The sequence below is a fragment of the Cyclopterus lumpus genome, chromosome 4, assembly GCF_009769545.1.
Source record: "Cyclopterus lumpus isolate fCycLum1 chromosome 4, fCycLum1.pri, whole genome shotgun sequence".
NCBI lineage: Eukaryota > Metazoa > Chordata > Actinopteri > Perciformes > Cyclopteridae > Cyclopterus > Cyclopterus lumpus.
This window is the reverse complement of record NC_046969.1, coordinates 20377639-20391209: the sequence shown is the minus strand read 5'-3', so window position 1 is coordinate 20391209 and position 13571 is coordinate 20377639. Positions and strand designations below refer to the sequence as shown.

At 43.4% G+C, this 13571-nt stretch overlaps 1 protein-coding gene across 3 annotated transcripts in view; it reads right to left on the bottom strand.

Moving 5' to 3' along the window:
- Positions 1-13571, bottom strand: part of tle2b (TLE family member 2, transcriptional corepressor b) — a 69545-nt gene that overhangs the window by 11863 nt on the left and 44111 nt on the right. For 2 of the 3 annotated variants that reach the window (XM_034530263.1, XM_034530264.1), the window contains 7 exons: positions 12947-13009; positions 11415-11489; positions 9194-9374; positions 7448-7464; positions 4530-4670; positions 3137-3190; positions 227-394 (listed from right to left, as the gene is read on the bottom strand). In XM_034530263.1, coding sequence (XP_034386154.1) covers positions 227-394; positions 3137-3190; positions 4530-4670; positions 7448-7464; positions 9194-9374; positions 11415-11489; positions 12947-13009 — 699 coding nt within the window. The remainder of the gene's footprint in view (positions 1-226; positions 395-3136; positions 3191-4529; positions 4671-7447; positions 7465-9193; positions 9375-11414; positions 11490-12946; positions 13010-13571) is intronic. The other variant, XM_034530265.1, reaches the window with a different exon arrangement.

The following is a 13571-nucleotide window of genomic DNA, read 5'->3' as shown; positions in this document are numbered from 1 at the left end:
TTTTTAATGTATTTTCATCTTAAAAGGAAAACACCACAAATGAAAGCATAACATGTACCAGGAATGGACAACCTTGGGGTACAAAGTGATAAAGAATAATATTATATGACAAATGAAAAGATACTTCAAATCTTCAGTTTAATTAAACATGTTGAAAATGACAGTAATATATTTGCAGAAAGCATAAGCAGAGAGACAGACAGACACCTCCCACTATCGGGCTCACCTGTGAAAGGTCCTTGGCCTTTCCTGGGGTGGGGCTGCGAGGGTTTGGGGTGGAGGGGGCCTCTCCCGTGCTCGAGGAGCCCGGGAGCTCTTTCCTTAGGGTGGGAGCCCGGTCCAACCCGTTCCCGCGGGGTGAGTGAGCAGGGCTGCCCGCAGGAGAGTTAGGTTCCTGAATGACAAACAGAGATTGAAAAATGATCTTTAATTTTGGTGTTGACGGACGCACACAGTGTTTCAACTCTTTCGTTGTTCCATTCCAGTCTCGCCACTGTAGGACTTTAGTGCTCTGGTATCTAAAGCCGTTCAGCGAGACATTGGCCACAACGCCGTGTGATGTCATCCAGCAAGACAGCGTTGGCCAATAGAATGCGTGCAACCGCACATTTCTGGTAGACTATATTGTCCCACGTGAATGCAGCCACATCTCAATTGATGCAAAACCGCGATATAACTTTGTTATTTTCCGCTGTAAAATCCCTCCTGGGAGTGTCATAAATCACTGTGCAGTGTTTTTGGGGGATTGATAAACCTTCAACGTTACAGCTCTATTACCACAACTGGAATTCCTGGATTGTATTTCATTGTCTCTCCCGTATCTGAAGCAACATGCCCCCACAGAGCAGGCGCTTGCATGTTATAATGCAGAATGCTTTCAGTCTGAACACCCAGTTATTATTTACCTTTTTTTAGACTATTTTAGTGAACACATCTCTTCTGTGGAGCAGAACTAGGTTTTTATGTCACAACAGTTGGTTAACGGAGTCCAAAAATACGCTTACTTAAAGTAGAAGGCTGCAGATCCTTTTTTTATGGTTAAAACACAACGCATGGTGTCACAGTCTGCATTGTGATGTGTAAATCAGAGCTCAGGGAACATTACATGAAACACAAGAAATTGTCACTGTCGCTGGTACAATAGTGTTTGGACCTGGAGATAATGTTGCTGTTACAGCTGCTTTCATCAGTGGAGCCACTGTTGAGCCAGCGCTGCCTCCCTCAGAGCAGAGTGCAGGAGTCAGCTGTGTCAGCTGGGTCACATGGTTACACACATTTTACACACACACACACACACACACACACACACACACGCACGTACACGATCATTTCTCTCCCTTTTTCTGCCATTACACACATTTGTTACATTTCTTTCTTTATGATTTTGTACCAGTTTTCAAATCACACAAGAGACCAGTTCTGCTTTTGTGCGCAATATCAAAATACAGAGGGCTTAGATAAAACATATTTTTGGTACACTGCGTGAAGTATTTAAAGAACTAAAATATTCCAGGGGCATAAACGGCTTTGCATATATTAAATGAACCAGACTGCAGTTATCTAATGAGAGAAGGGAGGGGAAAAGGGGGGAGTGGGAATAAAGGGGTAAAAAGAAAAGAAACAGAGAACAGAGGCTTCGAGATTTTGGAAAGAGAACATAAATAAACAGACGTAGATGAGAAGAGATAGCTAGTATTTGTGTATGTGTGTGTGTGTGTGTGTGTGTGTGTGTGTGTGTGTGTGTGTGTGTGTGTGTGTGGACACAGACTCACAAGAAGAGAACACAAACAGTGGTGGCTGATAATGAGCTTACATAGAAGCTCTTACTATTTACAAGGCAACTGCAACTGCAGAAAAGCTCAACGAGCTACATACCTGCTGACTCGTTTCTGTTTTCGCACGCACGCACGCACGCACGCACGCACGCACGCACGCACGCACGCACGCACGCACGCACGCACGCACGCACGCACGCACGCACGCACGCACGCACGCACGCAGTAAAGTTAAATCATTACTACTTGAAATACTTCTTGTAGTTTTTAATTTTTCTTTCACCGTGGAGGCACGCAAGGAATTCAAGTTGATATACAAATGGTCGTTCAGTGTGTAAAGTGTTCCTCCAAGTCATTTACTATAGTGTGATTATGCTTATTCTTAAGGCAATTACCAAATGATATGTTCTCATGGCTTTGTCTAAAACACAGCCATGTGGAAAGTGACTCAGTGCAAAAAAACAACAAAAAGACACCACGGACTCTAAAATGAAATTATGAATTTGTTGCGTAAAATCTAAATAAAATGTACTTAACACTGACCTCACATGCACACACTCATATTTGTGTTTTAAATTGAGCTGCCGACAGCCAGACAAACAGGGTTACGCGGGGGAGCCAAGGACATCTATAGTTACGCCTGCGAGCAACACCGGTCCTCCCATCGTTAGATTCATGTGTTATTCATGTATGGACTGCAGCACAGTGTCAGTGGGCTTCTGTCGGATAAAGGCTGCTTGTAACTCGTGGCTTTGTAGGAAAATCAGATATTGTCTTTTCTGCAAAGGGGATGTATAGCTTTTACAAAAGCATATAGCTATAAAGAAGTGTGTGGGAGAGAGAATGAAGTTTGACTTCTGTGGGCGAGTTAAATATGAGTGAAGATGGAAACTTGGTAAAAAAAATCATTGGTAGTGAAGGTGGAACATTTCCAAAGAGGTCAGAAGAAACTATGAACTACTTTGTGATGAGGAAATGTCTTTCTGTATGACTTCTGTGTGTGTTAAATTGAAGTATTCACATCTAGACAGACAGGGTTATGCAGAGGATAGAGGTTGGTTCAAAGCAGTGCCGAGCACATCTATATAGTTCGACAGTTCCCATGAGCAACATTGCCAACGTTGGACTCATGCAACCCAGTGTCAGAGATAAAAGCTCACTTTTTTATTTTAGTGGATGTGGCAAAGTTGAAAGCAAAAGTATTTACACATCCAGCAGACACTAAGCTGCTAAGTGGTCTGTAGATCTAAAGGGGAAGAGCGTGCAAGAAGTCCATTGTTAATATATAAAATATAGGTTATGGCCACTCGATTAAGTATGAGGATGTCAAAAATAATTTGAAATACTGAAAAGCAACTTACTTCATTGGAGACGTCCACTACAAGATTGTCTTCACTCTTGTCTCCATCACTGTCCTGAGGAGCAAGGAACACACAGGAAAAGTCAAATATTGTTCCATAGCCTTGAAGATAAGATATCTTTTTTACTATTCAGTCTGCTACACAGACATATAGTCGACTGTAAGTGTGCATTGAGAACTTTAATAATAAAGATGGCAACGAACAAAACACACACACACACAGATCAATATATCGATATCACTGGCTGCTCTTTGTTTCCTTCCATTTTCTTTCCTCCATGCAACATTTAACACAGAGATACCAGAGACAGTATATTCTCACCAAACATCTCCATCATATAAAACTATTTAGATCTCTCACACACACGCACACACGCACAGTTGCTCTTTCCCCATCGATGGTACATTTTGCGCTTTTCGTCTAACCATCTCTCTCCTCTATGTCTCTCCCTCGTTCTGGGGTGAGAACGGTGGCACTTAGTCACCATGGCAACAGCACTTTGACGTGATCATGGCCTGATATTCCTATTGACATCAGTGTGGACAATCAGTACCTCATTTTACAGAACCAAAACAGGGCTATGTCTACAGTCTATTCCGAGAACAACAATGCAAAGAGAGTGAGAGAGGGATGGAAAGAGGAAAGAGTGACAAAGTAAAAGAAGAAAGGTGGAGGACATTCAAAATAAGATGGACTATAAGTGAAAAGAAAACAGGAAGAAGACAGAGTGAGAGCAATAAAAGGCGAACAGAGATAAATGGGAGCTGTAATGTGGCTCGACAGACAGAAAGAGAGGAAAAACATTTAGAGAGTGGAAACTATCTGTGCCTTTTCTGAACTGACGGGAAGAGTTGGACTGTTGTTGTTGATACCAAACCAATTTAGCTGGGGGCCATTTTGCACCCACAGACTCTCAGTGTCAATCAATCCTCCAGACTGCAAACACGTCCACCTAATTCATTACGGCTATCTGCCTCGACCGTCTCTCTTCTGGCATTACACCGCCTGTGGCTCCAGGCTCCTCCCCCCTGGGCCCATCCAAACCAAACACCACTCTAATTGGCTGTGGGGCCCGCAGAACCCTGTGTGGCCTTTCAGAGGCCATAGGGGATGTCTTACACACACACACGCACACATGCACGCACACACACACGGTCTGAATATGTGGCTTTATTTAAACTATTTTGTAATAATTATGCATACATGCACATCATAGCAGTCTTATATAAATTAATACGATTTATTTGCTGCATGCTTATATGTTTATTTACATGTTTTTATTTAAATTTTGTATCCTTTGTGTGCTGCTGCAACTACTCAGTGTCCCCTTGATCATCATCTCAAGCTCAATTTATCTCATCTTATAAGGACAATGACGCAAACAAACACATACATAGGAGTGTGGTGGAAGAGGCTCTTTGTCATCACAGCGCCTCCTCTTGGCCTCCGCTCCTCCCTGCGAGGAGGAGTAGCCTCCTGACGGGCCCTGGCGCTCCTCGGGGGGCTGACTGTCTGTCGATGACACTGACTTACTCTGAAGAAAGACCAAAAACATGAGAATGAACACATACAACGCTCACTGATAATTCACAGGCACAGAAATCGAGATACACGCCTGACACAGAAAAGAAAAAGCAGATCGTTAAAAAAGGCAGAATCGTACAAACACGTAAAACACACACACACACACACACACACACACACACACACACACACACACACACACACACACACACACACAAACACACATCCACCAATGTACTGGTCATGGTGTGAAGAAAGATGCACACACAATCACTCTGTGGCCGTAAGCTCAAATAGAGAAGGAAAAGCACACTGAGCAGTAGCACACACAAACAAACAAACAAACACAAACAAACACACACACACACACACACACACACACATGCACCAAGAACAGCAGACGTAAGCACAGGTTAAGACGTAGCCATAGAAGAAGCACACGAGACAGCGTATAAAGCTAATTAGTGCTCTCCCCTCGACACACCCGTCCTCATGTAAAATATGACTCTCATTATTGGGCAATAAAGCTGTGAAGGCATATTTACAATACGGCCTGGCCCGGTGCTCGGGACTGAGAATAGTCGATCAAAGCATTGTGTTGTTTTTTTGCGTTGGGGCAGGGGCCAGAGGTTCAGTGAGGGCCACTTGTCATTCTCTGCCCCCCTGTGGGGGGTTGGGGGGACGAGAACAGTGAGGGTTTAACACACCAATGAGTCACACAGGAAGGAGCCAACGGGGGCCGACAGGAAGGAGCGCCGGACAAGAGGAGAGGAGAAACCACACAATGGGCCTCAGTGCGGCTCAACAAACTTCCCTCTCTTCTTTCTTCTTTTCTCCTCCTCCGCCTTCTTCTCTCTTCCCCTGACTTCCTCTCGCTGTCCCTTCCCCCCCCCCCCCCCCCCCCCCATTTAAAATTCCAACATGTTGTACTGGTGCAGGGCTCTCTGACAAATGTCAATTGATATGCATCTCTCCCATGACTTCTCCCCCCGCCCCACCCCTTCCTTTCCAATGCTCGGCTAAGTTCAGCACATATAGTCAAGTCGTATGAGAAATATTTTCCTGGTGCTTAACAATCAGTATTGTGTTTTGCAATTAAATTATGCTAAGGGCTTCATTGCAGATAGAGGGTGAGGGATGGAAAGTTAAGTCAGTAGCGCTCTTAAATCATTTTCATTTCGCAATAAAGGCCAGAACAAAGACTTGCTGGTATTTTTATTATATTTATTTACAACCTTTCCCTACCTTTTTTCTTCCTCTTTAGTCTCTCTCTTTTTCCTTTTCCAATTTCACTCTCCATCTCCCTCTCACCCTCTCTCTCCCTCTCTGTGTGTTGTGTGTTATCAACAGTTACACTGATGAAGGCCAGCTGTCCACTGCAGCCAGTACAGTAAGCGAGTGTTCACACAGTTTCCATAAAGCAGAGCAATCTGCAGCCAGAGACAAAAGGACCAGCCGTAGACGTCCACTGAATTTCAATCAGCTCATTTGCACCGCATTAATTCTTCAGGCGATTAACGAGGACTTTTAACTACAGTGACGTAAAATATGTGCAAAAGCTTCGAGGCAAGATGAACACTGCATGTTGCATTTACTCCACAATTCACATCACGGGATGCACCATTCAGATTTAAAAAAAAAAAAATCCCGATCCCAATATGATACCTGGAGTTTGGTTATTGACTGATACAAATGATTACTAATCTGTAACACTCACTGTGTGGCAGTGACTGGGATCATTTTGTATGTGTAAGAAAATATCAGGATTTGACTTTAAGACTGCTTTTATAAATGTACTCAATTGTTAATTACAAATCAAGAGTACATTTTTTTTAATGAAAAACTGGTCCGAACCTAAACAGGAACCAAAATGTCAGTATGTAATGTATATAGTATATAGATCTGAATAGATCAGACACACTGTATCCGATACCTGAACAAGCTATTTGAGTGAGCATCGGCCCGATATCGGTGCGTCTCATGTCCCATCTCACCGCCACACTTAATTTACAAACCGTTGAATGTGAATAGACCAGTCTGTGTAATCAAACACTGACTATTTCAATCGGTTCTTAAAAAGTCACATTAATCAGTAATAAATCAGTAGAAAAAAGACAAAACCGTGAAACCATCTGCTTCTCTGTCTACTGAACCGACCGATGCACAGAATCTTCGGAAAGATAGTGTAGATGAGTAGACTCAGAACATCTACTGCGGTCCCCATCTCTCCTGAACAACTGGCAGCCAAATATGAACGAACACGCAGAGCAAGTTTAGTTGGGAAACATCTTTTCAAATGGATCTCAGCGGTGAGATTAGTTTTTTAGTTTTTTTACATTAGACATTAAGGGGCCTCGTGTCATTGACATTTTAGATACTGGATGCATAGCGCACTCAAGTACACATTGAAACAAGAGTTGCTCGTTTCTACACACACCAGCTGCTGTGTTTTGGGCGGCATTCGCCATTAAAATTGACGTTAATCCTTTCGCTTGTTCTGGAAGTCTGTTAGATTACCAGAACATTTGTGGTGCTAAAAAACAAACCGTTGCTCGTTTATCCATTCACTCAAGTTGTACTCCCTTCCAGATAAGAGCAAAAGGATGTGAGCTCAGACGTTCGTTTGATGGAGAGAACCTTGAGGAGCTCAAGGTTGATAGCGCCATTGTGCCGGTGTTGAGCTGGGCTCCTCCAGCGGTACACTGCCTGTTTTTAGAGGCCACACACACACACACACACACACACACACACACACACACACACACACCTCTGAAGTGAACTACTTACCCTGCTGGGTGCTCCTTCTGGGATGGGACGGAGAAAGGGTAAGAAAAGAGAACAGAGGAGAGAAAAGTCAGTCCGGATAATAATAACAACTACAGTCCCCCAATCGGCCAAGGTTAGGCTGAACTATGACTGCTCCTCTAATAAAGATACAGATGCACTGTTTTGCCTGATTCCTGACTCCTCTCTATCTTCCCCTCTCTCTCTGTTCTCCAAACCTGAAAAAGTTTGCCGTTTTCCCCGTGCTGCCTCTCTCGACGCTCACTACCCTTTCACTCATTCTTCCTCTCGTATGCAAGAACAGAAACGCACACAGCTGCAGACATGCATAAGCTCTCATACAGATGCTCAGCACGCCGATATGAACACATTGATCTCTCTATCTCTCTCCCTTTCTGCTCTTGGTCATTCCTTCTTTTTATTTTCCTTCTTTCTAGCTCTCCGTTTATTCATGAGAAAGTCTCCCTTGGCTTGGCGCCTGAAACAGTGTGAAGATAAGATATTCTATCTGGGGGTGAATGAAAGTTCATAGGGAGAAAGCGTTTCTCTTGCATTCACACACACAAGTGCTGTGTGTGTGTCTGTCCCTATCATGACAGCAATCTCACAAAGTAAGTTCAAATTCATTCCAAAAGGGGACTTTCTGTCATTCACAAACGATGTATAGGATTGCGTTGCATCTTGGTCTGAAAAAAATCAGTTTTTTTTAAATTCTGTAGCTGTTGTCAAAGTTTCTCTCATTTCTGCTTTGTGCCAATTCCAGTATGTAATGGACTCCATCGAGACACACAAACACACACACACAATGCTTGCATGTACATGCAAAAATACAAACATTTGATAAAGGAAAATATTATTATTTGATGTGTGATATCTGATGTTTTTATTCTGGATGATTTCCCAGAGTCTCTCTACCTCCCTTGTATTGAGCTGGCTAAACATCTTCTCAACATGTTCAATAGTGTAATTGATTTTCAATGATGAAGCCCCTTTTGTGCACACTGACCTGTAACAACAGCAAGTGCATGGATTTGCTGCACTGCAACAATAATGTATACTTTAGGGCTAAAAGGGCGACGACATCTTACAAGGGAAGCAGACAAATCTGCAAAGTCATGTTTTACTGGCTCTGGCAGATACATGCGGTCCCCCTCCCCTTTGGAAAGATTTCCAGCAATACGAGATCTGACGGGCCGATCACAACCCTTTGGGCACGTCTGAGACGATAACTATAAAGAGGTGTGCCGGTGAGGCATTTTTCAAAACAACCAAGATGGCTGCAGCTGATGTGGTACTTTCTGTTGAACCCACAAAGTAGACGGTACTAAGCGGCATATTAAAAAGGAGAAGAATCAACAGCACTTTCAAAAGCTTTTCTTGAGAGGTTTGCCGTACTTTGGACAGGATTTTAGCACAAAAACAAAACGAAAAAACTATGTGGTCTAGACGCCCGCTTTAATTAACACAATTTAAACTGTCCTGGTAAAATCCTGCTGTAAAAAACATAGTTTGTCTCCAATATCAAAAAGATGAATCTCTCATGGCTCGACTATCTTTCTGGTTGATGAAATCAAAGCAGGCTGCCACTGAATATCATTTGCAAGATTAGAAACATGATGTTGTTTGTTTTCGGACGAACAGTTTGTAATTTTTGAAATATTCTTATGATTATTTCATCTAAATCAGTGGGGCTAGCGTCATGTGCCAGAACATTTAAAACTTAAAAACTAAAAGCAGACTGTTCTTTACCTCTGAGATGTTCAGAATCAAGATGGTTGCGCTCATCTTTGGAGGCGAGGTGGGCCGAGACCCCCAGGGCTCCGGTCAGCGCAAGAAGCCCTGAGCCCCCCGCCCCCAGGGACAGGCCTGACGGGTGTGGCGTCAGAGGGATGCCGGGGGCGTGGTGAGACAGGTGCTGGAGCTGCTGCTGCTGTGGCCACAGGGAAAGAAGGGAGCGGGGAGGGATGGTGTCATACGAGGAGGTGGGTGGTTAGAAAAATATCAAGGTAATCAAGACATGGAAAGAAAATGCAAAAAAAAAGAAAGTGCAAAGAACAAAAGGAGAAGGAAAAGTAAAGTGGATGTGGGGGTTGTGCTTGGCAAAGGGGAGGTGAGAGAGATAAGAGAAAGGGAGCCGGCGAATGAAAATGAAATCCACCCCGGAGAGCTCAAGAGTGAGAGAAGAAAATAAGATGAAGGAAGATAGGATGTTAAAGAGATTAGTGGATTAAAAGGTGAGACAGATGGACACCAAGGACCAGAAAGTGGAAAAGAAAAGATGTAGAGATGGAAATTACATGGTCAGGAGAAAGTAAAGGAAGAGGTGATGCAGAGTGAAGGAGAGACGGTGAAAAGAGTGAGGGGATGAATGGGATTTATTACGGAGGAGGAGGAAGATGGAGAAAGAGGCCAGGGGAGAACACAGAGTGGGTAAAAGAGAGCAAAGAAAATGTTTGAGCCAGAGAGTAAATGATGGGGAGGAAGAGGAACAGAGGGAAATCATGGTGGAGGCAGTGAAAAGGGAAGGAGAATTAGAGGAAGAGAGTGAAGAAGATAAGGAGAGAGGGTAAATGAGCAGAGGAAGAGGGAGGGGAAGTGTGCAGCAGGAGAGAGCAAAAAGATAAGACATGACCAAAAACAATGAGAGAGCAGGAATTAGGACAGGGCCTTAGTAGGAGGATAAGAAAGAAGATTACAAAAAGAGAGAAAGAAAATGGACGGAAAGACAAAAAGAAAATGGGAAAAGAGGATGACGAAGGAGAGAGGACAGCGAGGAAAGGGAGCAAAGGAGCAGCTACAGATACAGACTATTATCCTGAGGGGAGCATTATGATGTTTTTATGTGTGTTGTTTTGTAAAGCCGGTGCGTTAAGACACACATACACACCTCAGAGACCGCAGTGTTTGTCGTGCTGGGAGGAACAAAAGGCTTTAAGTAGACAGTAATGTGATCAGTGCTCTGACAAGCCCTGGAAAGCCCCCGTCTACGAGGGCACTCAGGAGCATATGTGTGTGTGTGTGTGTGTGTGTGTGTGTGTGTGTGTGTCCATGTTGAGACATATAGTATGTGCAGACAAGCACGTGGAGGTCTTGGTCAGGTGATCGTGGACATCAAATGCAAGTAGAGGTGTATTTTGAGTGAGTCGTGTAGTGTGTAGTAAAGGTATGTATTTAGTTGTTTTATTATGTGTGTCAGTTTGTATGTAAGCTTCATTTAAATACAAAATGACTATCGGTACCAGAGAGTACGTAACATAAATAACACTGAATACTGAGTTGTAATTAAGGCGGTGTACACCTGCTGTTGTTGGACAGTAAGTAGACAGTAATGTGATAAGTGCTCTGACAATTAGAGCCAACCGATCTGATAACAATCCCTGACTTGTGTCTCTCCTGAAACATATTTGAGAAGCGGGCGCCCGCATTAAAGAGGGAAGCAAGTTGTGGCATGCTTGCCAGTGTTACTGCAAATTCTTAATATATTCTCTCTATACAAATATATCCGCTATTATATTGTAAGGGGTGATTCATTACATCTTTATAGGACATTGGTAATGGTACAGGATGCCACACACACACACAACAGAAATATACTGAAAGTATGCCAATTAACAGATGCATCAACAAAAAAAATCCTTTAAAGGACAATTTTCATTAAAAAAACAACAACAATTTGTCCATTAGCCGTGTTAATTCATGGCTCGCTATCAAAGCTCCTCAGCGTCCCAAAGATAAATATACCTGCTTGACTGAACCTGCATCAAAAAACAGTAAATGTAAACACCTTGAGGGATGTTTATGTAAACGACTCACCTATTTGATTATTCATTTTGACATATAGACCAGTAACAAAATAATTCATCGGCTGACTCATCCTCGTCAGACTGGTCCTTAGTTAATGTGTGCGTGTGCGTTTTGTGTACTCTAGGTGTGTGTGTTTGTGTTGTCAAGATGAATGGAGGTGACTCACCCCGATAATGGCGTTGAGTTCAGCCATGGTGACCTGCTTGGCCCGCTCCACTGCTTGGACCACCTGTTGCTGGTGCTACACACACAAACAGCGAATAAACACACACACACATTCAATGCCACAGAAAGAAAGCAAGGATTGCGCTGCATTATTATCCACGCTGTATCTCACAGTTTACTGCGCAAAGTAAACATAATGTATGCATGTATGTCAGATATCACACAGAATCATTACATGAACCAAACTCAGGGGGTGTCAATAAAAATGTCTGGATTGGGCAACGATGCATTCACAAACCACAAACACCAGTGTACACACACACGCACACACACTTTACACACACACACACACACACACCAACTAAAATCTCAGTTCTGTTTACACAAAATAATGTAATCACTCACACAAACCCAAATATGCATGCGTGCAACAGCACTTGTGCGCACACCCACCCACCCACACACACACACACACACACACACACACACACACACACACACACACACAGTGTCAATATTGAACAAACTGACAGCGCTGTGACCTTCATGTCTCCAGGCAGCAGTGCACACTCTCAGACAAAAAGAAGTGTCGACACCCTTTCACACACGCAACCAGCGCACACACACACCGCCAAAGCGCCCAACGTCATTAACGCTTGTTCTCTTTGTGGTGAATTTTTACTTTATTAACGCTAGTTCCCGTGATCTGAACACAAATTAGTGAGTCATGTGATTCCCAGTAAGTTGGTTTCATTCATTTAAGCTGTGCGATTTACCTACTAGGTAGGGCACAGTTCATGGTTTGTGGTTCTGCGGTTGCCTCGCAACAACAACAACAAAAACGGCTAAATAAATGCTTGTCACAAAGGTAAGCTACAAGTGCTGAACAACAATGCAGAATAAATGGAAACTAATAATATAGAAATAACACCTCTCTTTCTATGAGCCTTCCCTTCATCCGGAGCGATCAGGCTACCTTGTGCCGTCATTTGTAACGTAGCAACCAGACACAACCACAACATCTCGGCTGAAAAAAACCCACTCTCAAGTGCTCCCAGCTGGGCGTTTTCAGAAGAGAGACGGACTTTGTCAGCTGGGGAAAAAAAAAATGTCTTGGTGGACACAGGCCCTTATTGAGGCAGCTTGCAATAATTGGGATGAAATGCTGAAACAGCCTCAAAATGAACCTTGAAGTCGAATCAATTTCTTTTTTTCCGCATAAAATATTTGTTGAAGTGCTAGCGTAAAGTAGTGTGAAGCATCGCAATGCATCGCCGGTGTTTCTGCTATTTTTCACACTTTATTCAACTTGAACACGAAAATTCAAATCAATGTTCATTTTTTCGAAAATATAATGAGAACTTCTGAATTTATATTTTGCTCAGCATGCAATTTGATTTATTCTGGTTCATTAATTATTCTGAATGCAAAGAAAATGTGATACGGGCCTGGGGTGTGAATAATCCTCTCTTGATTATGTGTGTGCATATTTTGTGTGTATCTGTAAGTGTGTCTGGCAGTGGTGACACGTACCTCTTGAGAGAGGAAAGGGATGATCTGAGCGCAGATGGCACTGAGACGCTTGACAATCTCCGCCTGCGATGGAAAGAGAGAGGAACGAGAGAGAGAGAGAGAGAGAGAAAGAGAGAGGCAGAAGGAGAGATAAAATTATACAGTATGTCACATATTGTACAAAAAAAAAAGAAGTACACAATGTACACAGCATATGAAAGACTTTTACCGCATTAACACGTCTTTCTAATGAGGGAGGAGTTCTGTCAGCGATAACTCCACGAGACGGAGAAAAGAAACATGTGGGAGTGAACAACAGGAGGAAGGATGGAGGCAGCGGGAGAGCTCCAGTCATCTTTTAGCACCATCACACTCTCATTTAGCTCGGCCTCACACGCTCTTCAGTCTTCCTCCATCTCTCGCTTCCTTCTCAAACACACACACACACACACATATATGCACACACACACACACACACACACACGCACACACACACACACACCTCTAAAGCTCTCCACCTGCCGCAGCCGGCTGTCCGGTGCGTCTATTTCCTCAAACTCACACACAGACATGCACACAGGCAACGAGCACACTCGTGGCGAACCTACTAAGCATCCACAGAATACGGCTGGCTGCACACATGGAC